Source organism: Hyaena hyaena, unplaced genomic scaffold (genome assembly GCF_003009895.1).
Source record: "Hyaena hyaena isolate Hyena2069 unplaced genomic scaffold, ASM300989v1 scaffold_856, whole genome shotgun sequence".
NCBI classification, from domain to species: Eukaryota; Metazoa; Chordata; class Mammalia; order Carnivora; family Hyaenidae; genus Hyaena; species Hyaena hyaena.
Genome location: NW_024081491.1, coordinates 181,942 through 206,828, shown reverse-complemented (window position 1 = coordinate 206,828; position 24,887 = coordinate 181,942). Strand labels below are relative to the sequence as shown.

At 58.1% G+C, this 24,887-nt stretch overlaps 1 protein-coding gene across 4 annotated transcripts; it reads right to left on the bottom strand.

The window, feature by feature from the left end:
• Window positions 1–4,750: 4,750 nt before the first annotated feature.
• Window positions 4,751–23,530, bottom strand: PLCD3 (phospholipase C delta 3). 4 transcript variants are annotated; one of them, XM_039220065.1, is made up of 15 exons: window positions 23,266–23,530; window positions 13,668–13,829; window positions 13,327–13,555; window positions 12,931–13,060; window positions 11,698–11,926; window positions 11,025–11,226; window positions 10,718–10,862; window positions 9,525–9,677; window positions 8,193–8,327; window positions 7,919–8,081; window positions 7,115–7,231; window positions 6,280–6,446; window positions 5,905–6,040; window positions 5,680–5,829; window positions 4,751–5,489 (listed from the first exon to the last, which is right to left on the bottom strand). In XM_039220065.1, the coding sequence occupies exons 1-15, from the start codon at window positions 23,402–23,404 to the stop codon at window positions 5,401–5,403; spliced, it is 2,346 nt and encodes a 781-aa protein (XP_039075996.1). In that variant the 5' UTR covers window positions 23,405–23,530; the 3' UTR covers window positions 4,751–5,400. The 4 variants fall into 4 exon arrangements, with proteins under 4 accessions (XP_039075996.1, XP_039075999.1, XP_039075998.1 ...); XM_039220068.1 differs by having other exon boundaries at window positions 6,280–6,422; XM_039220067.1 differs by having other exon boundaries at window positions 7,919–8,069.
• Between the last annotated feature and the right edge of the window lie 1,357 nt (window positions 23,531–24,887).

Sequence of the window (24,887 nt, the reverse complement as noted above, 5' to 3'; positions counted from 1 at the left end):
GGCCAGCTCTTGTGCTCCTTTCCAAGATGCACAACCCGCAAGTCGTAGCAAGGAGCAGTGGCCAGACACCGATCCGGATTGGACAGCAGAAGTGATCTCGGGTCGCCATTGGCTGAGTCTGATTTCCGCCGCTGAGGTGTTGTGGATTTTTGTGGTGGTGGCAGGGACCATTGATGCTGCCAGTTCCCCCATTAGTGGGGGAGAGGCGGGTCATGGGCCTTCCATGCAGGCGCTCCTCAGGCATTGCTCAGTCAGGTAGCTTGGGGAGGATTGGACTGTGCCGCTGTGAGCAGCCGCATCCGGGGCGGGGGGTGGGGGGGTGTGTGTGTGTGTGTGTGTGTGTGTGTGTAGCTGCTCAAGGAGGAAGTAAACGGGAGGTAGCGTGGGCCAGTTTCCCGGCTGCTTGCAGTCCACAGCTACTCGCGGTTGCAGTCCACAGCTACTCGCGGCAGGAAGGAAGCCTTGGCCAGGAGGCAAAGCTTATTAGCCCACTCTGGCTAACAGAAGCCATGCTCAGCTGGCTAAGGGAGGTTTGCCAGAGGCCAGCCAGAGGCCAGCTGGGAGAGGCCCCAGAGCTGGAGGAAATAGTGTGCTTGGGCTGGGGGCCTGCAGTGTGGACTGCCCCCATGGCCACTCCAGTGTGTTGCATTTTCGTCAGCGGCCCCTAGGGGCCTCCTTTCTCCTCTTGTCCCTGTGCTGCCCACTGCATGCACCAGCGATCATGGCTGACCTTTGACTCCTTGACTCCAAGATACCCAGACCAAAGAAGCTGCTGCTCTTAGCAAGATGTGCACCGCATTCCGCAGATGGGAAGAGTCGGAGAGACACAGGCTTGCCCCTACAGCCTCACAGACCTCAGACACCCAGCATCCCGAGTCCCAGAGCAGCTTGCCCTGTGCGGGGCCCCTGAGGATATCAGACAACAAAGCGCCCGACTCGTTCCTACCTTGGGCGGCACCTCAGACTTGGAAAGGTTCCCCATCTTAGGCCTGGGCAGCTCTGGGCCAGGTCCCGGTCCAGGCTGCCTGCTGAGAGTTGGGGTGCACACCAGCCCCTGACCCGGTCCTGGAATGGGAACTGCGAGTCCGTGGCTGTCTAGAAGAAACAGATCTCCTGGAAAGGCCCCCAAGTCTCCCTCCAAAACCGTGTGGCCTGCTCCTTGGACTCTGCATGGTAGGCACCCTGCTCAGCCCTCCACACTGCCTCCCAGGGCTGCGGGGGTTGGCTTGGTGCCTGCTGTTCGTCTCTCTTTGTCCAAACAGATCCCAGCTTCTTCACTCAGCCCCTTCCAGGACTTCTGGGCAAAGAGCTCAGAAAGAAGCACTGCTTGGGCTTCGGGGCTCCCCGCAAGGAGCCTTGCAGGATGGCAGAGCCAGGGCTGGCTGGCTTGACCCAAACAAGGTATGGACCCTGGGGCCTCCCAGCTCATCACCTGGGGCCTGCCTCGGGCAGCCGTTGGGAGTTCTCCCGGGGATGGCCGTCGCCCTCTGCCACCGGTACTCCTTGCTGCCACCGCTGGGCTTTTGGACTCTGTGTTTCCAGATGTTTGCTTCCTGCTTTTGACTGACTCTACATTTGACCCCCTGGCACGTTCCTATGGGCCCCAACCTCTATGTAGGGGAGAGAGCTGAGGAGAAAGGAGGCCTGAGTTCTGGATGGAGGTGTACATAGGGCTCACTTGCCTTGCACATGCCTGTTTTCAAAGATGCTAATGTTTGGTTTGAAGGCTGGTCCACACCAAGCCACCTTAACACCCAGGTTTATTGGGAAATTCAGGCCTTGCCTGCAACTTTTGTCTGACTGCCGTGCCCCCCTCCCTTACTTGCTGCTCACTGAAGCCTAGATATGGGGGTCCCTGTGGCCTGAATTCTTTGCCCAAAGATGACCAGCATTTAACCAACCGAAGAGATGGCCCAAAGGCCTGGGTAGCATCACAGAACAGCAGTCTGGAAAGGGGGAGGGCCTGACTATTGGGCCAGGGGAGGGGCAGAAGCATGTCCCTGGCCAGGTGCCCACCCACCCAGGGGGCAGCCCTCTTGTGGCCTGTCCCGGCTGTCCCACAACTAGGGCCGTCTTCGCTTTTGCCCCACCGCAAAGCAAAGGCAGGCCCACCAACGGGAGGCCGTGTGGGACAGTCTCATTCAATTCAGTTACAAAATACTAACTGCAGGCAAGGACCCGAATCTGGGAACCGAGAAGGGGGAAGCTTCACTTTTGTCTGGATTGTTTTCTGGGCTGTGGGAGGGGCATCCGTTTCCAGGACGGGGGAGGCACCAAACTCATTGTAGATCCACTGGTTCCATCTCACTTGTTTCTAATAAAGTAAGCAGCTGAACCAAACCTCTCTGCCCTGGCATTCCTCGGGTCAGCAGGTGGCAGTGGAACAGAGCCCATGGCCGGGCTAGAGGAGCCGTTCAGGAGGCCGTCGGGCCTTGCAGGAAAGTCCCTCGTCACCAGTCCAGGGAGGAAGCCTTTGAATACTTTCCTTTGGCAAGGTTCTCCTTTTAGGGCACAGCTGGCTCTTTTCCCCTGACTTTTCCCATCTGCCTGTGAAGAGTTGGTACTGACCCAGGTTCAGTCTGTGTAAGAGGGGCAGCTGGCTTCTGGGCCAGCACTGGGGCACCTTGGCGGAGGGGCCGGCCCTGGCTTCCACGGCTAAGAGCAGAGCCCCTCCTCAGGCTAAGTCAGCCGTGGCTCCCCTGAGGAAGGGCCCGGGCCCCGCCCTGTCTCACACCTCCCTTATTGGGCCAGCGGCCTGATGGTTCTGTTGAGTCACCAGGGGTAACCCTGTAGGTCACCAGGCCCGCTGCACAGCTACTGAACCAGCTCTCTGAGGAAGGGCCCCAGCAACTGCATTTAGACTTTCTAGTCCCCAGTTCTCTTCCTCTGGAACTTTCTATCCGTTCCCTGACCCTGTGCTGCATTCAGGTACCCTGTGGCTGGTACCTCCAAGTCCTTTCCCAAGGAATCTGGGCTCAGAGCTGCAGCCTGAGGACACAGGACTCCTGACCCCTCCTAAACTCGCCCTGTGTCTCTCCCCTCCCCCAGCAGGTCACGAGCACCTTGGTTCCCACCCTTAGATTTGGGCTGAGAATGGAGACCTGTGGGCGGTCACCCAGGGACCCGAGTTTTAAGTTATTTCTTTGCCTCCACCTCGCATAATCAGTTCCCACCAGATTTCTTGCATTGAAGACTCACCCTTTCAAGGCCCCCTTCCTGGCTTTGGGGCTCTTACCCTAGGAGGAAACCGTCTTGTGCCGCCAAACCAGAGAAGAGACGCAGGAATGGGGGGGCTAAGCCCAGGGTCCAGTGCTCACCTGACAACGGGACTGTCCACACAGGCCCTCCCCAGAGCTGGCCCTGCGGGGACGGGACAGTTCTGACTGCTCTATATCTGCACACCGTGACTGGCCTCAGCTTCGCCATGCCTCCCACGCCAGGCCTGTTGTGGCCATCTGGCTTCCTACAGCCCTGAGGACCAGGTGTCCGGGCTCCTGGTCCATTCCTTCGTGATTCCTGGATAGGGAGCCTTCTGAACCACTTCCGGAACTGAGCATCCTTTTAGCCATGAATTCATCAGAGCCAATGCCACGGAGCATGAGAGCATGAGCAGAGGGCAGGGGGAGGCTGTCACTTCCTGCATCAGGTCATGGTTGCAAGAAGGTAGGGACTTCCCAGCCCTGGGTTCCATGGGCTGATTCAAGCCCTAGCCCAGTGCCTTCCCAAGTCAGAATTGGCACTTTTGCCCACTGGAGCCTAAAGTGCCAGGGCTTCACACTGAAGCCTGGAAACCCACTTGCTGGCCGGTTTTCCCCGAATCCTGGCACCTGCTGTCTCGGCCCCTCCCCCAGCTGCTCCAGGCATCCCGAGCAGCCAGCTGATTTCTAGGCCTTCATCTGAGAGGCTGGTTACCTGGTGGATGGAGAGCCCCAAGTCTCTGGGATTTGTCTACTGACCAGAGGCCTCGGACACAGCTGAACCCAGAAAGCGGGGTCTGTCGGCCCTGTCCCCATCCCCTTTAGGGCCATAACAGTTCTTCCCTGGCAGAAGCCCTCTCCCACCACCCCCTCCCCATTCAAGGCCCTTCATGGTTGGGGGGCAAAGGAGTGGTGAGTTGTCCCCATAGTCCTGTGATGGAAGCTGCTCTAAGCCAGGAGGAGGGGTCAGGCTATTTTGAGCCGTGGCACCTCCTCCACCCCTCCCACCCATTCCCTGGCTGTCTTAGACACGTCCAAGGCCTGCTGGGGGCGGGGGCCCGAGGGACTCTGCCCTCATCCCTCCTCATTGGGCCTACAGGTATGACCTCAGAGGTGCTCAGGGTGCGGCAGTGGTATACTTGCTTCTTTATTTAAAAATATTTCTTTAACATTTATTTAAAAATTTTTAATGTTTGTTTATTTTTGAGAGAGACAGATCGTGAGCGGGGAAGAGGCAGAAAGAGAGGGAAACAGAATCCGAAGCAGGCTCCAGGCTCCAAACCAGCAGCACAGAGCCCGAAGTGGGGCTCGAACTCATGAATCATGAGATGGTGACCTGAGCCGAAATCGGACACTTAACTGCCTGAGCCACCCAGGTGCCCCAACATTTATTTGTTTTTGAGAGAGAGAAAGACAGAGTGTGAGCAGGGGAGGGGCAGAGAGGGAGACAGAGACACAGGATCCAAAGCAGCTCCAGGCTCTGAGCTGTCAGCACAGAACCCGATTCGGGGCTCACACTCACGAACCTCGAGATCATGACTTGAAGTCAGACGCTTAACTAAGTCCCCCAGGTGCCCCTGCTCCTTAATTTTTAAAATCAATGGTCTTGTTCTACTGTCCACTCCAGGGCTCTTCAGTGGCACAAGTTAAAACCTACTCCCAGGTTTCCTCGGCTTTCCCTTCTTGCTTTAAGAAGGAAAGGGAACTCAGATTCAAGAGCTTGAGGGAGGAGCCCAGGAAAGCCTGGCGAGGGGAGGGCCTTGGGAGGGCAGCTAATACCTGGCATGGGCTGGGGGACATCAAGGGGGTTGGACTACTTTGGGGGAAGGAGGCTGGGATGCCCTGGTTGGGTGGGTGGGGGTGGGGAGCCGGCAGAGAAGAGCTGAAGGCTCATGTGTTTTCCTCCAGTCTGGTGATGACAGGAGGCCTAGCCCTTCATGAGCCACGATGAGGGAGTGGGCCAAGAATCCCAGGAGCTGGGGCCTCTCAAGGCTCCAGGGTTTTTAGGGAGAAGAGGAAATGCCTGTTCTCAGGAGGGGTCAGGGCCACCCCCCAGCACCCAGCTGAGACGGGAGCCTAGCGAGTGGGCAGAGCGAGCAGGCTGGAGGGCCTGGTCCTCCCTCCAGCCCTCCGCTGCGGAGGGGCCTCTGCCACAGGATGTAGCCTGGCACTCAAGGAACCCCCGGACGGGTCAGTCCGGGCCTCAGAAGCGCTGGATGCAGATGTGGACGAAGAGCGTGGCTGGTGACAGTGAGGCCCCGTCCTTGGAAAGCAGGTGGATGTGGCGGTACCCTGTGGGCGGGGAGCCATGCGTCAGTTCTGTGTCCCCGACTCCACCAGGCCTGGGCTGTGGGGGCACAGACCACATCCCACCCCTGGCCTTGGGGTGGGGGGAGGGGGACAAGCTCTCAGAGGAGACACCAAGCCCAGGTGAACAGGGTCTTGGAGGCCCAGACCCCCATCCCTTTCCATCCCCACCAACCTTGCTTCAGGCTGTTGAGAGGCAGTGTAAACTGGCCCACAAAGTCATTGGGGGAGGTGGTGTCATAATCTTCTACCACGAACCGGACCAGGACCAGCTCGGGAGCCCGCAGCTGGAACTGCAGGGTCTGCCCCCAGCGGGGGTTGAAGCCTAGGGTGCAGGCCTGGCAGTCAGGAGCCAGCTGGCCCCCAGGGCCCCCCTCCTCCCTCTAGCAGGCCTACCCACCGTTGTTGAGCACATAGTTGGTCTCCTTTCGGGCACAGTCTGCAGGTACCCCGTGGATCTCCACACGCACCAGGGGGTCCACGATGGAGCTTGGCTTCTCAGCGTTCAGCTTGGGCAGCTGCTGCGCCGTCAGAACCTGCCGGGGAGGAAGGGGAGCTTCGGGCTGGCCCCCTCCCCTGCGAGGGGGGCCCATGCCTGCCTGCTCCCTCTGTTAGAGTGGGAAGCCCCTTGCCCTCACCACTCACCCCTAGCCTCCCCACACGGGACTGAGACTCAGACCGCCCTGGCGCCAAGCCACTCAGGTGGCGCCCTGCAGGCTAGGACCTCTCCGAATCAGCCAGGACCCCAGAGTAAGGCTTGGTCCAGGCTGCTGACCTGGATGGTGAGAGTAGTTCTGGGGGGTCCAGGACACTCAGGGTCGAAAGTTGTGTCGGGCTGTCGCAGGCAAGCAGGTTTCAGGATGTAGCCGCATTGGCCATTGACGAGGAAGCGCCCAGCATTGAGGTCCATCTCATAGCCTGGTGTCTGGAAGTTCAAGGCCACTGTGGACACAGCAGGGTCAGGGCTGGGCCTCCTAGTGGCCCTCCTCTCACGGCTCAGTTTCGGGGTCTCGCCCGCCCACCCCCACCATGGCTTAGGGGTGCATCATGGCAGCCAAGGGACCCAGCGCCCATTGTCACCTGCATTTTATCCCTGGTGTCTCTGGAGGCCAGAGGGTGGGGCTGCGCATAGGCCTGGGCCCCTGGTCGGGCCCAAGGAAGCCTTGTGTTTCCGGATCTCCATTTCTGCCCTCAAGGAGACCATATTCCCCCTCCTTTGCTCCTTTGTTGGGGCTCAACATCCCTCCAGAGCCCACTCTTGTCAGTGTTGACTCAGTGAGACTGCCAGGGGTGTGTGTGTGTGTGTGTGTGTGTGTGTGTGTGTGCGCTCACGCGCATGTGTTTGAAAGGGCACGTGGGAATGGAGGTTTTTAACTTCTGCCTTCATAAAAAATGTGAGACTTTTACACTGTCAGGAAGAAACGCGTCTGATTTGTTTCCCCACCTACTTTCCTGACAATTATTTTAATAACTGTTATTACCAAGAAAACATATTTTTCCACCTTCTGGAAAGCCGCATGGCCCCATCACCGCCAGGGCCTCTCATGGTTCCCTGGAGGCTGCTCCCTGCTCCCCCCCACCCCCCACCCCCCTGCCCCCCCTCCACTCACCGAGCTGACAGCCCGAGTTCCACATCTCCTGCGGGCTATAGTTGGCCGAGTTCATGCGCAGCCCCAGGGGGTAGACACGGGTCAGTTGGCGGGTATTGTGCCTGACAAAGCTGTTCCCTGGGGGAAGAGTTGGGGGCAGGACTGTGATGGCCCCAGGGGTGTCCATCACCCAGCGCCAGGGCCTGTGACCTCCTAGGCTCCAACTGCAGGGACAATCTTGGAACAGAGGCTGAACGACCCCCCACCCCCACCCCACAGGCTCTGCCTGCCCCAGGGCTGAGAGGACCTCCCAGAGGAGGCTACTGAAACCCAGAGAGGGCCAAGGAACCCCTTCCACAGCCGGGCACTGCATCCCAGCCCCAAATCCCTGCATCCCCAACTCAATGACAACCAGGCTCTCATCCTGCCTCGCCTCGGAGGGGTCTTCGCAGGCGTCACCTGCTCTGGAATTCTTCCCTGTCCTCACACCCTCTTGGGGACTCCCCCAGCCCCCACCGCAGCCCACCAATCACCCTGCACCATCACTCCTGTCTGTGTCTGGCCCCACCACTAAGCTTGAGCCCAGGAAAGGCAGGCACAGCACAGCCTCCCTCCTCCCTGGGCCCTCTTCTCTTTCATCCATGCTGGCCCGGTGCTGGACACATGTGGGGTGCTCATTCCCTGAACCCCTATCTGGGGGCTTCTGACCCCTTCACTGCCCTCAAAGCCCTCTCAATCTCCTTTCCAGACCAACTTCAGGATGCCCCCCACCAGAAGCCTCCGCAGTGCCTCCTGCCCCCAGAGACCCCAGGTCCCAGCTCCCACCTGCCTCTCGGATGAGCTTCTTGGCCTTGCGCTCGCTGAGGGAGCTGACCTGGCAGTGCTGGGGTGGGACGGGGTTGGGGCGCAGGGTCCGCAGGCGGGTGGCACAGCAGTACACGGCCAGGGCCGACAGCTCGGGGGAGATCTGCTTGGCCTGGGAGATGAGCTTCAGGCGGGGGTGCGGCTCCAGTCCCCCCTCCCCCACCAGCCCCGTCCTTCCCCTCCCCACGCAGCCCTTCCCTGCCCAGGCCAGGCTGGCCCAGCCAGGCCCACTCACCCGCCGCCTCTGTTCTGCGGCCTCTGCCTCCTCTTCTTCCTCTTCATCTTCCTCCTGGTCGGACAGAATTCGACCGTCCTCGCTCCGAGCCGCTGGCAACTTCTTCCCCTTCACCAGGACCCGGCCCTTCAGCTGCTGCAGAGGCCAATATGTTAGGATGATGCCTTCTTGCCCCTCGGTCAGCAGTGCAACCACCACTATGTGAGGGGCTGGCTGGGGGCGGGGAGCAGGAAAGAACACGAGTGATGTTTCTAGTAGGAAAACATGGGCAACAACATATAGACCCATCATCCTGGGACCGGCTAGTGAAGTCCCTCCAAACAGAAGACGGCACGGCAGCCTTTACAGTGAATGAGGCAGCTCAAGACTGAAAGGGGGCGCCTGGGGGGCTCAGTCGGTTAAGCATCTGACTTCGGCTCAGGTCATGATCTTGCAGTTCGTGAGTTCGAGCCCTGCATCAGGCTCTGTGCTGCCAGATTCTGTGTCTCCCTCTCTCTCTGCCCCTCCTCCACTCATGCTCTGTTTCTGTCTCAAGAATAAATAAAAAACCATAAAAAATAAAAATTTTAAAGACTGAAAGAGATGACCACTTCAAAAATCTCTCACACGAAGGAAGTGACTATGGAGCACGAACACGTAGCCACATGGTCTCCTTTGTGTAACATTTGAAAGATAGCTATGTACACAGGTATATACACATGAGAGAGTTCCGGAAAGACAGCCTAGAAACTTTAAAGATGGTTACTTCCTGTGACATTGGACAAGGGCAGAGAAAAATCCGTTTCTCATTGTATATACTTTTGTACAGCTCTATGTTCTTAACTGTGTTTGTTTCACGCTAATAAGAAAAATCAAATCACACACACACACACACACACACACACACACACACAGGTGAACCAACATTCTCTGCATATTTGGATTGGGAGGAGGAGAAGAGTTTTCTCAAGGAGCCGGAAAAACACAAATGTCCTGAGGGGGCAGATAAAATGTTCTGGGGTTTGGGAGGGAAAAAACCACCTGGAGGGGTCAGAGAGCTGAGGAAATTTCTAAGGCCACAGGAAGAGGGGGTTTAACACTGAGCTACAGTTCCCAGCAGGTGGCGGTTGGCAAGTGTAGATGGCTGGGAAGGGAGCTTCAGACGGAGGGACATGTCAACCAAGGGTTGGAGGTAGGAAAACGGAGTCTGCAGGGAGACTGCAGGGAGGTGAGGGTAAGGCAGAGAGAAGTGAGGGGTCCTGACCCAGGGAGGTGGCACAGCAGGGGTGGATGGTGGCCGGCAGCCAGATCCCACACCCCCCCTCAGGCTGGAAGTCTGGGGACACTCACTACCTCTGGGGACGGCAACTCTTCAGCGTTCTGGGAGTCCAGGGCTTGTGTCACCAGAGCGTCTCCCAGGATAGCGCGAAGATGGTGGGCCATGACAGCCTGCTGCTCCAGCCCACAGTGGTTCTCAAGGGACAGGATGACAGGGTATGGGGACAGCTGGAGGGGGGGACAGCAGCTCAGAGCCACTTCCTCCCCTGTCAGGACCCCCCCCTCACTACACCTGGACTCCCACCCCCTTCAGGATAGGCAGGCAAAGGCATTGTGGGGGCGCTGAGGAGGTGGAATGTGGGACCCACTCTGGGGTCAGTGTGTCCATGAAGGAGATGGAGGGCAGATCTCCAGACTCAGGGAAACGGTGGGATGTCTGGGAAGCCGAGAGCAGCTGCAGGGCTGGTTGTTTTATAAATGCCCTTTATCTGTTAATGACATTGACTGTGTTATGTTACAAACATCCCCCCCACACCTGTCTTTTTTCTTTTCTTCTTTTTTTTTTTTTTTTTTAAGATTTCTTTTTAGGTTTGCCTCTTTGCAAGTAATCTCTATACCCAACATGGGGCTCGAACTCATGACCCCAAGATCAAGAGCTGCACATTCTTCGCACTGAGCCAGTCAGGTGCCCCCAAGCCCATCATTTTTTGAGGGCACGATTTGTGTCTAGCTTGAGAGAAGTGGCAATTTCATGCAGACTCCATGCTTCTCTGTCAGGGCTTCCCCTTTGGGATTCATGATTAAAATGTCCTCTCTTGAGGTGCCTGGGTGGCTCAGTCAGTTAAGCATCTGAACTCTTGCTTTTGGCCCAGGTCATGATCTCATGGTTTGTGAGTTTGAACCCCGTGTCGGGCTCTGCACTGCCCTGCAGAGCCTGCTTGGGTTTCTCTCTCCCTCTCTCTCTGCCCCTGCCCCATGCTTGTGCACTCTCTCTCGCTCGCTCGCTCAAAATAAAATTTTAAAAAGAGGCCCTTTCTTACTCCCAAGGTCTTCTGCTGGACATTTTGTGATTTTAACACATTTACTACTAAACACGAAAGCAGGGGAAGGGAGCCTCTCAGCTTTCTTCTATGCCATTGGCCAGTGGTCCCAGCAGCACTTGGTGAGTGAATGATTCTCTCAGCAATGGGCTTCTTCTGGAAGGGCTGAGGATGGCTGGGGTCACTGGGAAGTCTGTGGGGCTGGGCATGGGGGTCCTGGGAGCTCACAGTGAAGGCGTGGTCACGCACGGCCTGGACCACATCTCGGAAGAGGATCTTGGAGGTGAGGGTGTGGCCATGGTAGATGACGGGCTCCCCTCCTGGCCCCTCCCAGCAGTCTAGCTCCACACAGCGGCACCCCTGCGCAAAGGCCCTGTGGACAGACAGATGGTGGAGGGGGGAGGTGTCCTGTGGGAACCAAAGGGCACAGCAACAGGCAGACCGAGCCACGTAGGGGCCCCCAACCCCCAGAAGCCCATGTCACCCCCAAGCTGGTCTCCCAGATGTGTTCGCCCCACCATTCCAGCTGTGGTACCTAACATAGGCCTCGGTGCTGCTGGGCCCCCCGATCTGAGAGTCGGTCAGATAGGTGTTATGCGAGGAGGAGATGAAGTAGTGGGAGAGGGGCTGGCTCATGTCCTGGAACACGCATGCGTGGGCTGGGTCCAGGGCGGCCCCTTCGGGTGACAACAGGTACATCATGAAACCATCCAGTGTCATCAGCTCGTGCTGCTTGGCTACAGGGATGGGCAGAAGAGAGCGTCAGGCCACAGGGAGGACCCCGGCATCTGGCCCCACGTGTCCCCAAAGCTCACTCAACTTAGTAACAATGAGCACCTAATGAGTACCTAGAGTATAGTAGACTGTACTCTACTTAAGTGATGCCACTGATTTTCTTGAAGTAATCTCTACGCCCAACGTGGCACTCCAATTCACAACCCCGAGATCAAGAGCGACATGCTCTACTGACTGAGCCAGCCAAGCACCCCCTTAAGTCATGCCATTTCATCTGCAGCCAAACCCTGTGAGGAAGGCCCACTACTGTGCCATTTTACAGATGTGGCAACTCAGTCTCCAAGAGACGAGGTAACCTGCCCAAGATGGCACCTACTGCCAGTAATCACAGACAGCACTTAGCTAGAAGCCTGGACCTGTCAGATGCCAAGACAGGGCCATCTTGACCCCCACCCTGCCTGTCAGACTGCCACCTGTCTCATTGAGCTCATAGGTGTGGATGAGCTGCTGGGCACGGGCCAGCGTGGCGCCATCCTCGCCCTGGTCCTCCAGGAACTCCAGCAGCTCAGGGGCGCTCAGCACGCGGTCCTCGCCGGAGTACCGATGGAAGATCTCCTCCAACTCAGGGCGTTTCAGCAGCCGCCTCAGAAACTCCTCAATCTCAGCCCCCTCCAGCCGCTCATTGTTGGAATGGTCACACTCCTAGAAGGCAGCAGAGCGGAGCTCAGAGGAGGTCGGGGGGGGGGGGGGGGCATTCCCTCGCTCACCCCTCTGGCCCACCTCAGCCAGCTCATTACGGCAGTGATGGCTCAGAGGAACGAGTCGGGGACATCCTGGGAAAGCTGACACCTCTGTCACCTACAAACGCTAAGAAGGCGAACATCCCCCTGGTCGAGAAACCAGGAGCCGGTGAGGCTTTGGGTGTCGCTCAAACTCACACTGCTGGTAAATTGCAGGGCTGGGATTCTAAGGAAGGTCACTTGGGTTTAGTGCCTGATCCCTGCACACCCATGACCTCCCTGCACAAATCAAGACATGGGAGGAAAAACAGTGACCCAAGGGCAGGATGAGTCGTAATCTGTGCGCACCCCCCCCCCCCGGCGTATATATTACCATCTTCACATTGTCCAATTCACACCCAGGATCAAAGAGCAACAAATAACTGCGCATGCACGTGGAGCTGTGGGCCCGGATGTACCCGTGTCATGGCTCTCCTGTCTTTCAGGGTCTCACACTGGTCACATAGGTGTCTGCCACGTGCTCAGACTGGGCCATCGACGCGGAGCCCGCCCCCGTGTACCCCTGTCTGTGCTCCCACGTGTGGGGTGTATACAGTCACACGTGGAGGGGCCACGTGTGTCACAGTGGAGGAGGACACGCACGTGTGCCTGTGAGCTGACTCTTGCCTGCACTCCCATGTGCAAGCTGTGCGTGGTCACCTGTGCAAAGGCTGCCTGCAGACTCAGAGCAATGAAAACTATAGCTGTGCGGCTCACTCTGGACTATGGGAGGGCCCTCCCAGCCCCCCGCCACCCAGCCCTGCAGGAGGGAGAGGAAAGTTCTGAGCGGGCACTCCCATCCTGGCCTGGAGGCCTCAGGGGAGGGTAAAAGGCTAACTAAGCCTAGATGGGGCATTTCCGTAGGGATTGGCCACTCTGTCCACAAAGGCTGGTGACTCAGAGGTCAGGGTGGGGGCAGAAGCCCACCTTGAAGAGGCGGTAGGCATACATGTCATTCATGTCCACGTTGACCATTCTGAGCAGGCTCTTGATCTCCTTGAAGCTCATCTTACTGTCCTGGTTCGAGTCCGCCCGGTGCAGATAGGAGTGGATCCAGGTGTGGGTGCTCAGGAAATACCAGCACCAGCCTGGGCACCGCCCACTCCCCCCACCGACAGGTAGCTGACTGGGTCCATCACATCCTGGCCCTGGGGGCTCCCGGATCTAGGGGCTGTACTTTCCCTCAGCCTGGGGACTCCCTCCCTCCACGGGGGCCAGAACCGGATCCCTAGAGACGGGAGGCCGCTGTCCCCAGCCTCAGCCCGCTGGGGCCCCCAGACACGGGTCCCCCCGCCCGCACGCCCGGCCCCCTGGGCAGGATATTGGTCGAGGCGCTCACGCTGGCTCATGGCGTCGAGGCGCGCGCGCAGCTTGGCCAGGCCACGCACCCAGCGCTGCGCCTCCTCCGGCGTGGCCGCTGCCAGGTCCAAGTTCTTGCGGCGGCCCTTGAAGGCGATGGTGAGGCAGCGCGCCGGCGGGAAGGCGCCCCCGAAGCGCCGCAGGCCCTCGGACTGGTGGCCCTCGCGGACCGCCTCGATGTGCTGCACGAAGACTGCGGGGAAGGGGGGGAGCGGGAGGGACGGGGCACGCGCGGCCGGGTCAGGGCGGCGGGTCGCGGCCGGGCTCCCGAGCCCGCCCCGCGCCCGCGCGCGTCCCCGGCTCACAGATGTGCTGCGACGGCGCGCGCGGGATGCGCCGCTGGAACCACACGCTCAGGCCGTCCTCCTGCAGCCGGTACAGCCGCTCCTTGTGCCACGTCCGCGAGCGGATCTTGCAGAGCCGGGAGCCCCGCAGCATGGCGCGCACGTCCTCGTCCTCCGTCAGGCCTGCGGGGCGCGGGAGGCCGGAGGGCGTCGGGGCCTGGCCTCGCCCTGCTCCCTCCAGCCTCTCCCAGCTGGCAGCCAGCCGGCCACGCAAGTCCTCACAGGCCCCTCTTCCTCTCCTCAGCGTCACTGGGCCCAGTCGGGGGTTTGGCCTAGGCTCTTCCGCCCCCAGGGGCCTGCTCGCTAGGTGTGTCCCACCCAGCGCCCCCCGCCCTCCCCGGGGAGGGTGCCCGTAGCTCCTCTTGGCCAAGCAGCTGCCTCCGGAGGCCCTCAGAGCAGAGCAAGCCCTCAGGCAGCGCCTGGGACTCAGGCCTCCCTAAAGGTCACCCTTTCGGCCACTCCCTTCCATCCGGGCCTCCAGACTTCAAGACCAGAATCTGCCACCAGCAACCTTTCCCCTTGGGGTGAAACCCTGACCGTCAAGAAGCTAGTCTCACTGTCTAACCTAAATCTCTCTTGCTGCCACCCAAGCTGCTCACCTCTGCTGTCCCCAAGACAAGGGAGGACAGCAGAGGCCACTCTGGCTCCACGGTCACAGGCGATGGACTGGCCAGCCTGTGGCCTCTTTGCGTCTAGCTGAGAGTATGGTCTGTGACACTCGGCGCTCCCCCTCTCCTAGCCACTGTCACAGTCCCATGTAACCCCACACGTGCTCTCCACAGTGTCCGCTTTCCTCCATAAGAAGAAAGGCTTACAGAACATGTACCGAATGCCTGCCCCGACTCATGCATTAACACATGAGAAAACAAGTGCAGAGAAGCTTAAGGGACTTGCCAGAATTCCAGGGCCAGGAAGGGGCGGGAGCAGGCTTCGAACCCTGGCCCATGGCCACTACACTGAATCCCTCTGCTCCTCTGCCCCTTCTCCTTGCTATTGTGGGCAGTGGGGCGGCGTGGAGGGGAAGCAGAATTTAAATTCAAGGGTTCAGGGAGGCAAATCCCACCTCTATCACTTCCGGGCTACACAGCCTGGATGGCAGTAACCTGAGACTGCTCTAAGCCTCATGTTCTCCATGCACAGAATGAAGGCCACGGTAGCAGCTCCTGCAAAGTCCAAACTTTAGCCAAGATGTTGGCCCATCCCGGTGGTGCCAGATCCTGCTCCAGTTTGTCTCATTAGACGTCAATACCAAGGGGTTACGAGCCAGGGGACAACAGAAAGAGTGAGGACCCGGCAAACTAGAGGGTCTGTGCCCTTTGGAAGGAGGAGGGGCAGCCAGGAGTGGATGAGGGCCTAGAGTTTCCAGAGAACAAGAAGCTGGATTTGTATGTGAAGCCTCCAGATTTTTCAGTGTTGGTAACCAAATCAAATTGAAACAAAACCCCCCTAAAACACCACTGTGTGGGCCAAGTGAACAGGACAGTGGGCCTCTCTTCCTCCCTTTGTTTAAAAAAATTTTTTAGGGGTGCATGGGTGGCTTAGTCGGTTAAGCGTCCGACTTTCGCTTAGGTCATGATCTCGCGGTTCGTGGGTTCGAGCCCCGCATCGGGCTCTGTGCTGACTGCCAGCTCAGAGCCTGGAGCCTGTTTCAGAGTCTGCGTCTCCCTCTCTCTCTGACCCTCCCCTGCTCATGCTGTCTCTCTCCTAGAAATGAATAAAAATATTAAAAAAATAAATAAATAAAATAAAAATAAAAAAATTTTTTAATATCATTATTTTATTTTGAGAGAGAGAGAGACAGAGTGTGAGCGGGGGAGGGGGAGACAGAGAGGGAGACACAGGATCCAAAGCAGCTCCAGGCTCTGAGCTGTCAGCACAGAGCCCATCGCGGGGCTCGAATCCACGGACTGTGAGATCATGACCTGAGCCGAAGTCGAATGCTTAACCGACTGAGCCACGCAGGCCCCCCATCTTCCTCCATTTATTTTAATAAGCCCCCAGTACTGGGTTTGGCGCTAGGCTTTGTGGCCCCAGGGCCCCTGCTTGTTTTAAACTCTGGCCTGTGGAGTCGGGTCTAAATCCCTGGACAGGCCTCTCTCATTCTCTTGGAGCCTTTGTAAGATCCTTCTTGCTTCTCTTCCTCATACAGGAGTCCTTCGGGGACCAGCTCAGACACCATCTCCTCCAGGAAGCCTTCCTTGGTTTGTCCTCAAATGGGCATTCTCCCTCCCTGATCACCAATAGCACTCTTTATTTTAATTAAAACAAACACCCCCCCCCAAATTGTACTTTCAGTGAACTTTAATAAACCCAAGGTCAGGGATGAAGCCTCACATCAGCACCTCAGTGCTCATCCCAGAGCCAGACTCACAGCCAATGTTTTCTGAAATGGGAGGCAGATGTATCAGCAATTGGGGAACTAAGGACATTCTGCCACCCACCCTACCCCCTCTGTCCTTTCCTTATGGGCCAGGGTTCCGGAACCCTGGCTGTGATTAGAATCACCCAGAGGAGTTTGCCAAACCCACAGCCCAGAGATTCTAGTCTGGCTGGTGTGGGCTGGGCCTTGGGTACCTATGTTTAAAAACCTACCCTGTGACTTTGAAGGTGACTGTGATTGAGAATCAGAGCCTCAGGACCAGGAGGAGAAACTGCCATCCAGAGGAGCCTACGGTCCCCCTTGGGGCTAGCCTGTGGCCCTAATGGCCCTCAGGACTTAGACTGGCCCCCTGGGTCAGTGCCCACGTGGTCCCTAGCTAGGAAGGGGTGGTAGAAACCTCCTCTTTCCAGACAAAGAGCTAGAATGTCGCATGCCCCAGGCCAAGAGGCTCACCAGACCCTCAGCCTCCTACTCCCACATCTGGGCAGTTTCTGAATTCCTTCAGCCTGAGAAGCAATGGGCTGGGGGGCAGGACATTCAGCGGAGCCCGTAATGCCACCACAACCCACCACCGGGCCTGCCCCTCCTCTACCTCCTCAGCTGTGGGAGAGGAACCCCTCATTCCTGTGACAACCAGGCTCTGCAGCTGGGGCCACCTCCCCTGATCCCGCCAGCCCTCTGATGCCAAGCCCATAGCTGGGGAGGGTGGGGAGAAGGGGGGCTGGTGAATGACTAAGGCCGGAAATGGAGGTGAGTCACTGAGGGCCTGCTTTGTCCAGAGTCTTCTGCAAACAGAACATCGAGGCAGAGAGCCTGAACTGATCAGCTCTCCACTGGGACAGTGAGGGGCCCCTGCTCCTGGCCTTCCTCCCCAGCTCCCCAGGAGCCTGTTGGGGGAAAGGGTGACGTTGTTCCAGTCTGTCTGCCCAACTGGCACTGGCCCCGGGACCACACTGCCCCCCCCCCCCCCCCCATCTAATGAAAAGCCAAACAGAATGGGAGTTCAGTGCCAGGCCGAGCCAGGTGCTGAGTCTCTGGGTAGGTGACACTATTTCCCCATTGCGTGAGCTTCCGAACCCTGAGATGGTGAGAGGATTAGGGTGCCAGACAGGAAGGACAGGACCAACAGAGGTGAGGGGGTGAGGTCAGGCCCCGGGTCAGTGATGCTATGAGGCACTTGGCTCCCTGCCCAGACACCCAGGAAACATTTATAGGCCCTGCCAGGCCCCAGACACACAGATGCTTCCTCAACCTCATTCCTACCTGCTTGGAGCAGGTGCGCAAGCTTCCTGCCTCTTGTGGTTTCCGTGGGTTATCTATCTAAACATCTCTGCCTTGAACCTGGAGCTGGGCCACCTTGGCTGAACAGATGGAGAGATGATCGTGAAATAACAGCACTAAAAATGATGAAAAGATAGAAATAACCCAGAGGTCCATCAGCAGATGAATGGATAAGCAAAATGTGGTGTAGACAGACTGGAATATTATTCAGCCACAGAAAGGAGTGAGATCTGGTCTCACCCTCCAGCCATAAAAGGACAGGGTATGATTCCACTTCTATGTGGCACCCAGAAGAGCCAAATTCGTAGAGTTGGGTTATATGCCATAGAGACTTCAATAAAAAAAATTCAGAGACAGAACGTAATTAGAGGTTACTAAGGCCCAAGGGAAGGGAAGAAAGGGGACATTACTGGTTAACGGCTACAGAGTTTGTGTTTAGGGTAATGGAAAATTTTTGGAACTAGCACAACACTGCGAATGCATAACATTGTGAATATAATTAATGCCACTGAATTAGCCACTTCAAAAAGTGGTCAGAATGGCCAATTTTATGATATATGTTTGAACACAATTTAAAAAATTAACAGTGTAACATGCCAGAAATCGTTTTATATTTCCAAGGGGTGAATTGTAAGATGTTTATATCCCAATAAAGCTGTTCAAAAGACACAGAGCAGGGCGCCTGGGTGGCTCAATCGGTTAAGTGTCCAACTTCGGCTCAGGTCATGATCTCACGGTCCATGGGGTCCATGGGTTCGAGCCCCGCATCAGGCTCTGTGCTGACAGCTAGCTCAGACTCTGGAGCTTGTCTTCAGATTCTGTGTCTCCCTCTCTCTCTGACCCTCCCCTGCTCACGCTATCTCTTTCTGACTCTCAAAAAAAAAATGAATTTCTTTATAACAACAACAACAACAAAAAAACCCAAAAGGCACAGAGCAGCTAACTTACGCAGGGTCCTGGGGCAGCAGGTGGTGGAGCCAGAATGGACTGAGAGTTGGGGGGTGCCTAACCCCCTAAGGGGCTGTGCATGGCTGGAATAAGCTAAGGCACATGATGCACTCAGTTTAGGGCCCGGCCCACAGTGAGCACGCAATAAATTATAATAAAGGAAAGTGAGGCAGCGGCCCCCGAGGGAAGAAGGACCCAGGTATTCCCATAAGTCTGTCCTTGTCAGTCTGATGGCCTCCAGATGGGCCCTTCTCCAGCCTCGTTCAGTGTTGTCAGCTGGGGCCCAGACACCTTCTCTAGGCCAAACCGCTTCTCAGGGCCAGGGGGAGGTGAGGAATGGACAGGCCCGGTGTCCCACCTATCACCGTCAGCCTGGGCGGTTCAGTCTGTGTGTGGTCTGGGGCCTGAGCAGTTCTGTGTCAGCGGCCACGTTCGCGGGCAGGAAGCTGTGTCAGTGGCAGAACTGGAAGGGACCATGGGGAAGTCAAGTCCATCTCTGATCCTCAACGTCCCTTTCTCATAGATGGGGCACTGCAATTCTGAGTGGGTAAGCTGGGTAAGCTGACAACAGTGTGGGTGCCCGGGCAGGGAGGGACACAGGGGCAGTGCAGGGGGCAGGCCAGGAGCAGACCAGCAGTGGAGGGGAGGGCGTGGCTGCCGTGCGGCTACAGGGGGTGTAGACAGGAGGGGTGCTACGTAGGCAAAGGAGTGTGAAAGGAGTAGGTCTGCAGCAAGGGTGTGTAGAGGTTGGTGTGTGCATATAGGGTGTGTGCACTGGTTTGTGTGTTTATGCGCGAGTGTGCGTGCGTGAGTGCGTGCACGTGCTTGAGCCAGTGCACACTCCGGAAGGGCACACGGGGCTCCGGCAGGAATGTGAGACATGCAGGGAACAGCATCGGCTGACAGCTTCATGCCAAGTGGGGGAGGAGAGGAAGAGAAGCTTTCCCTGGTGGCTCTGGGAGAGAGTAGCCCAGGGCGAGGGGTCCCAAACACCTTCCCACCCTAATCCTCTGGCCAGCAGGCAGCCCCAGCTCTTCAGATGTCACGCGTGTCCCCCGGGCCCGGCCTGGCTGCCACACCCAGGGCCAGAGTCTATAACACTCCTGGGAGAGCCAACAAAGTCAGGAAAGGCAGGCAGTGCTTTCCCCGTCCCTGGCTCGACGCGTGTGACGAAGGTGGCGGCACCCTTCCCGGCAAGGCCAGAATGGGCACGGAGCCTATTTGGAGGCAGAAGTTGTAGGAGGGGGCACCCCCAGAGATGAAGAAGCGGGGGATGGGAGGGGGACCTCAAGGCACGACAGAGGCAGCCCCCTGGTTGTGCCTGGTATGCCCCCGTTCAGACAGAACGGCTGTCCAGCCCTCCCCTCTGCCAGGCCAGACACCTGTGGGGACCCCCAGCTGCCAGATCCACCCGCAGCAGCCCACTCACCCTGCAGGAGACGTCCTGGGCAGGCCATGGGGGGAGCCCTCCTGCCCCTGCGGCCCTTAGTGGCGTGTGCAGGCTGGGGACGAAAGGGAGCAGGATTCTGCCCACTCAGTGCTCTGCTTGCAGGGAGGATTAGGGGCAGGGCGGGGCCATCAGGGGCACAGACAGGGGTACAGGGCTGTCAGATAAAACTCAGGATGCCCCGTTAAATCCAAATTTCAGATAAACAACAGGTCACATTTTAGTAGAAGTTTGTCCCAAATCATTTGTGGTTTATTTGAAATTCACATGTAACCGGGCATCCTGTGTTTTATTTGGTGAGCCTCTGGGGACACGTCTAAAGGCTGGCAGGGCCTCTGTGGGGGATGGGAGTAGCAGGCCGTCTCCGGCTCATAAATCCCTCGCTCATACGCTTAGACTCTTTGCCAGATGCCTGGGTTCAAATCCTCTCTCAGCTCCTTCCCAGCTTTGAACTTCTGTGAATCTCAGTTTCTCATTTGTAAAATGAGGCGGAAGATCCCACAAACCTCAGACGATTGTGGGCATTAAATGAACTAATATGTGAAAAGTGCTCGGCGTAGTGTTATCAAGGTGTTAATTAGTGTTCCTTAATTCTGGCAATAAAGAGCCATCATTGAAAACCAGGCTTTGCCGGCTGCCTCTTCATCCTGTGGGCCTTGGCACAAGGTGACTTCACCGCCTCCACCCAGTAGGCACCAGTGAGGACAGCAGCAACACCTTCCCCCTCCTGCCCCCACCCCCAGGGTGCCAAGGATTAAGTAGGTTCTGGACTGATGCAAGCTCATCACTATGTCTGGCCTTAGTCGCAGGTGCTCACTGAGCTCAAGTTCTCTCCAGCTATTCCCTGGCTTTCTGGGAACAGGCTAAGCCTGCAGCCCCTGGTGGTGGAGGGGGGACGGTGAAGGTGGAAGGGGACAAGAGAAGGACTCAGGCTCCACAGGTGATTCGCATTGGGTGTTCCCCCCACGATGGCCTGAAAAGCCTTTTCTTTTCCTTGGGCTTCTCGGAGCCTTTGACCTCCAAGCCACTCCCTGCCCCGGTCTCTCTCGAGGGGACCTGAAATAAAATCTGTTCTCTGTTAGCCTAAGGGATGTGGCCTTGGCCATGACAGGGGGCCATCTCAGGAGGAGCCGGAGTTGCCGTGGTAGGGGAAGGTACCTAGTTGCCGGGCCTAGGCCTTGATCACCTGAAGGGCCAGGCCCCAGGACACCCAGGTCTAGTCTCCACCCTGTCCCTGGAGTCAGTAAGGCCCAGGGAGCCTGCATGCCCCAGAAACTGGACATTCCTTTCTTGGCAGTCACTCAGCAGGACAGGGCAGTGGTGGGAAGGAAGGACGGCTCAGGTGACATTGTGACACCCACATAGTTCCTAGTGGCGTCACGATGACAGGATGCCTTGAGGTCCCGTGTGGCTTTACTCAGCCACTGAGTGCTGAGTCCTGGGCTCAGCCGTAATGACTTGTCTTCAGGTGTCTCTGGCTACTAAACCGTGTGCTCCCTGAGGGCAAAGTGCTGTGTTATTCATTTCCGGAGCCCTGGTCCCTGGCACAGCGCTGTGGCACACTGATAGGGCCAAGCAAACGTGTGGGGAATGAAGCAGGCGGGTATGCAGGGGCATTACCCCAGCCCTCCCGGCAGCCACAACCCCTGTGGGTGGGTGACTCCCAGAACTGCTTCTCTGGCCCAACACCAGCCCTGGATGTTTCTCGGTGGCACCTCCCCTCCCCATGGCCATCCTCCTCTGCCCAAGGCACCGCTGCTCCTGAGCCCAAAGAATGACACCACCACTCACCAGAGATACCTTTCAGATCCCACTGTCCACAGAGCCCAGCCCAGTTCAGCCCCTCAGTTCTGGAATCACATTTGGGCTGCACCGGCCCAAGTCTGAGTACCACCATGGCTTGACCAACTGATTCCTCAGCCTCCCTCCTCTGGGTCTCCCCGATTCACCCCTGCCTTTGTACAATGTGCCCCTACCCTGCACACGCTCTCCCTCCCTCCTTCTGCCTCAGACCCTCTGGGGCTCCTGCTGGCCTCTATAAGGAGAGGCTTTGAGGATGTGGCCCCCACCTGCCACTCCCCTGGGCCTCCCTCCAGTCTCCCTCCAGCTCTGGGATGCAGGCGGGGCTCTAGCTGGCTCCCCAGCATTTGACTTGCCCTCTCCCTTCCTAGTCTTCTTTCTCTGCCTCCTTGCTGAGGCCTCAGCTCTCTAAAGGGCCAGAACTGTGTCTATCTTGTTTGTCGCTGAATCCCGGGACAGAGCATACCGTAGGCACCCAATAAATGTCTGCTGGATGCATGAATGATTGGGCAGGCGAGCAACGATCGCGTGTCTTAGTCTCCTTGAGGAGAATGCCAGGCTCGCTCAGACATAGTCAACGCTCTCAGTCAATTCAGATCGAATGAGCGACAGGAGGCAGAGTAAGAACAAGTGAGGCAGCGTCAAAGAGAAGGCAAGACTGGCAATCGGAGCCCCTGAATTCTGCCCCAAGATTCACACTGATCTCCTGGGCAGCTCTGCCCCGTTCCCCCAGCCCCAGCCCCACGTTTCCATCATTAAGTATTTAATAACAGCACTTCCAATACACCACTCAGTTTCTCGGTACTTTACATTTTATAAAATATGCGCGCGTGCACACACACACACACACACACACACACCCCTCATTCAAGCCAGTCAGTCACACTTTGCTCAGACTCTGAGAGGGTACCAGGGGCAGTGCGGCTGGGTGCAGCCACCATGCTAGCCTTTGCCCTTAACAAGCTGTGCGGTCATCGACAAATTCTTTGACTTCTCCGCATCGGTTTTCTCCTCTGTGAAATGGGAATTATACCTGGGACCTCTCAGGAGGGTGAGGAAAATTGAACGATATTACCTATGTAGCTGCCCAGGGGCAGGCCAGTCTCTGGGAGATGCTTACCAAGCCACAGCTACATTCCTTCCCTGCAGTGACTTCCCCCAAACCTGAGACAGGAACTCTGCCCTTCTGACTCCAAGGGGAACATTCTCACCAGTTAGACCAGTCCTACCAGTGCTATGTGGCCTCCGCAACCCCTGTGGGGGCTGCAGGGTTGGAGGGCTGGCTTGAGAGGCCTGCCTCTTCCACAGCTCTCCTGCCGTCCTAAGGGCGGCCAAGAACCCAGGATGCCCGGGGGCGCCCGCAGACCCTAGAGGGCATAGGGGGTTGGGGAGGCGAGTGAGGGACACCCCGAACCTGTCTCTCCCACTCTATTTTCCAGGTCCTCGGGGACCGGCGCGTAGACGCCCATTCCGGCACGCCCCGCGGGCGCCTCCTGCTGGGAAGCAAAGGCCACCCGGGCGCCTCGCTCTTCCCGGGAACGTCGGGGGACCCCAGGTACGACCCCCCGCCGGAACGGTGCTGCCATTCCGACCCTTGCCTGACTCCGCACCACCCCTCGCAGCTGGCAAGCCCACCCCGGCCCTCCCAGGCGGACTCCGGGGCCGTCGGCTCCCACCCGAGCCGCCCCCCGCCGGTCACTGACCCATCTTCTTCAGCGCCCGCAGCCCGGGCCTCTTGGTGCCGCCGTCCGGGGGCGCGAGCAGAACGGGCGCCGCGACCTGGGCCGGCACCGGGGGCTCCTCGGGCCGGCGGCGACAGCTCCTCCAGCGGCCGCACAGCATGGCTCGGTGGGGCCGGGGCCGGGCCCGGGGTCTGCGCGCGGGGACAGGGCAGTGGGGGCGCCGCTCCGGCCCGGCCCCGGCTCTGCGCGCGGTCCCGAGCGGAGAAACTTAGCGGCGCCGGGAGGGAGTCGGGGACAGGAGGTGTCGGGAGCAGGGAAAAGAGGGAGGGACGAGGTCGAGAGAAGGAGGGACTGGGAGGGAGGGGGGCGGAGCCGAGGACGGCTTGGGGGAGGCGCGAGGCGGCGGGTGGGGGGAGCCGGTGGCGACCCCAGGCCGGGAGGTGCCCCCTCTGCGAGGTGTGGGAAGGGAAGGGGGCTGGCTCGCGTCCCCCCCCGCCCCCCGAGTGTCCGCGTCCTCCCCCATCTCGCGAGTCCGCCTCCCCATTCTCTTCCCAGTCCTCGGATCCCGGCAGCACCGGTGATGGGAGCCCCTGTTGGGGGGAGGGGGCGGCCGAGGCGGTGAGGATTGCCCTCTGGCACAGTCTCTCCGTTCTCTGCACCCTGACTCGTGTGGGCTCAGGACCCCTCTCGCTTCATCTTCCCCTTCCCTGTCCCGCAGGAGGCCTCAGAAGGGAGCCAGACTGGGGGGACCAAATCTGCGGGGCGGCTCGTCCTGGGCCAAGGGTCCTCGGGCCGGCCCGGAAAGCCGAGGGAACCCCAGGAGCAGAGCCAAGCTGGAGGGCAGCCCCAGCTGGAGGGGTGGGGGAACGGGAAGTGGTGGTCGGGGGTAGGAAGGCTCTGGCTCTGATGTCATAGGATTAACCCTCTCGGCGTCAGGTGCCAGCCCCTCAGTGGCAGAAGTCTCAAAGCTGACCGGTCTGGGGAAGATGGGGTGGCACTAAGTCATCAGAATCCCCCCCAGAACTCCGGTGCTGGGTTCGAGGCTTTGAAGGATTGGCGTCCCAGTAGGCGTTCGATTGCCCGGAGACGGCCGCCGCACCCTGTGTAGATGTCCGTGACATCAACCCGTGGGTGACCGTCTCACTCTATTTGAAACCATCAGAATATTTGCGCTTCAAGGGTGGGATGGCAGGAGACTAATTATTTTAACGTTGTCTGCAGAAATTACCCTAAATTGGGTGCGGAGAGCTGGGAGCACACCGCCACTCGGCGGCAGCCAAGAGCGTGGCATCTTGAAGGGAAAGCTTAGTTTCTCAAGACCTAGATTTGCCACCTACTTGCTCTAGCCCATTCCCAGATACCCTCGACCCAAAGATTTGGCATACTGGTTTGGATACCCATCCCTGTCTGGATATTCTTTTTGTACTTTTGATCCTGCAATTCCTTCCTCCAGGAATTACTTTCCTCATTCTTCTCCCGGCTTACACTTAGGTTTTCCAAAACTCAGCTCCAATGCTCCTCCTGCTGAACCCCTTCAGAATCCTCTCTTCTTCCAGGACATAACTCCTTTTACTCTCCCCAGCGCCTGGCGGGGTCTAATGAGCTGAATTGGGTCGCTCGGATTTGCAGGACAGACACAGTTT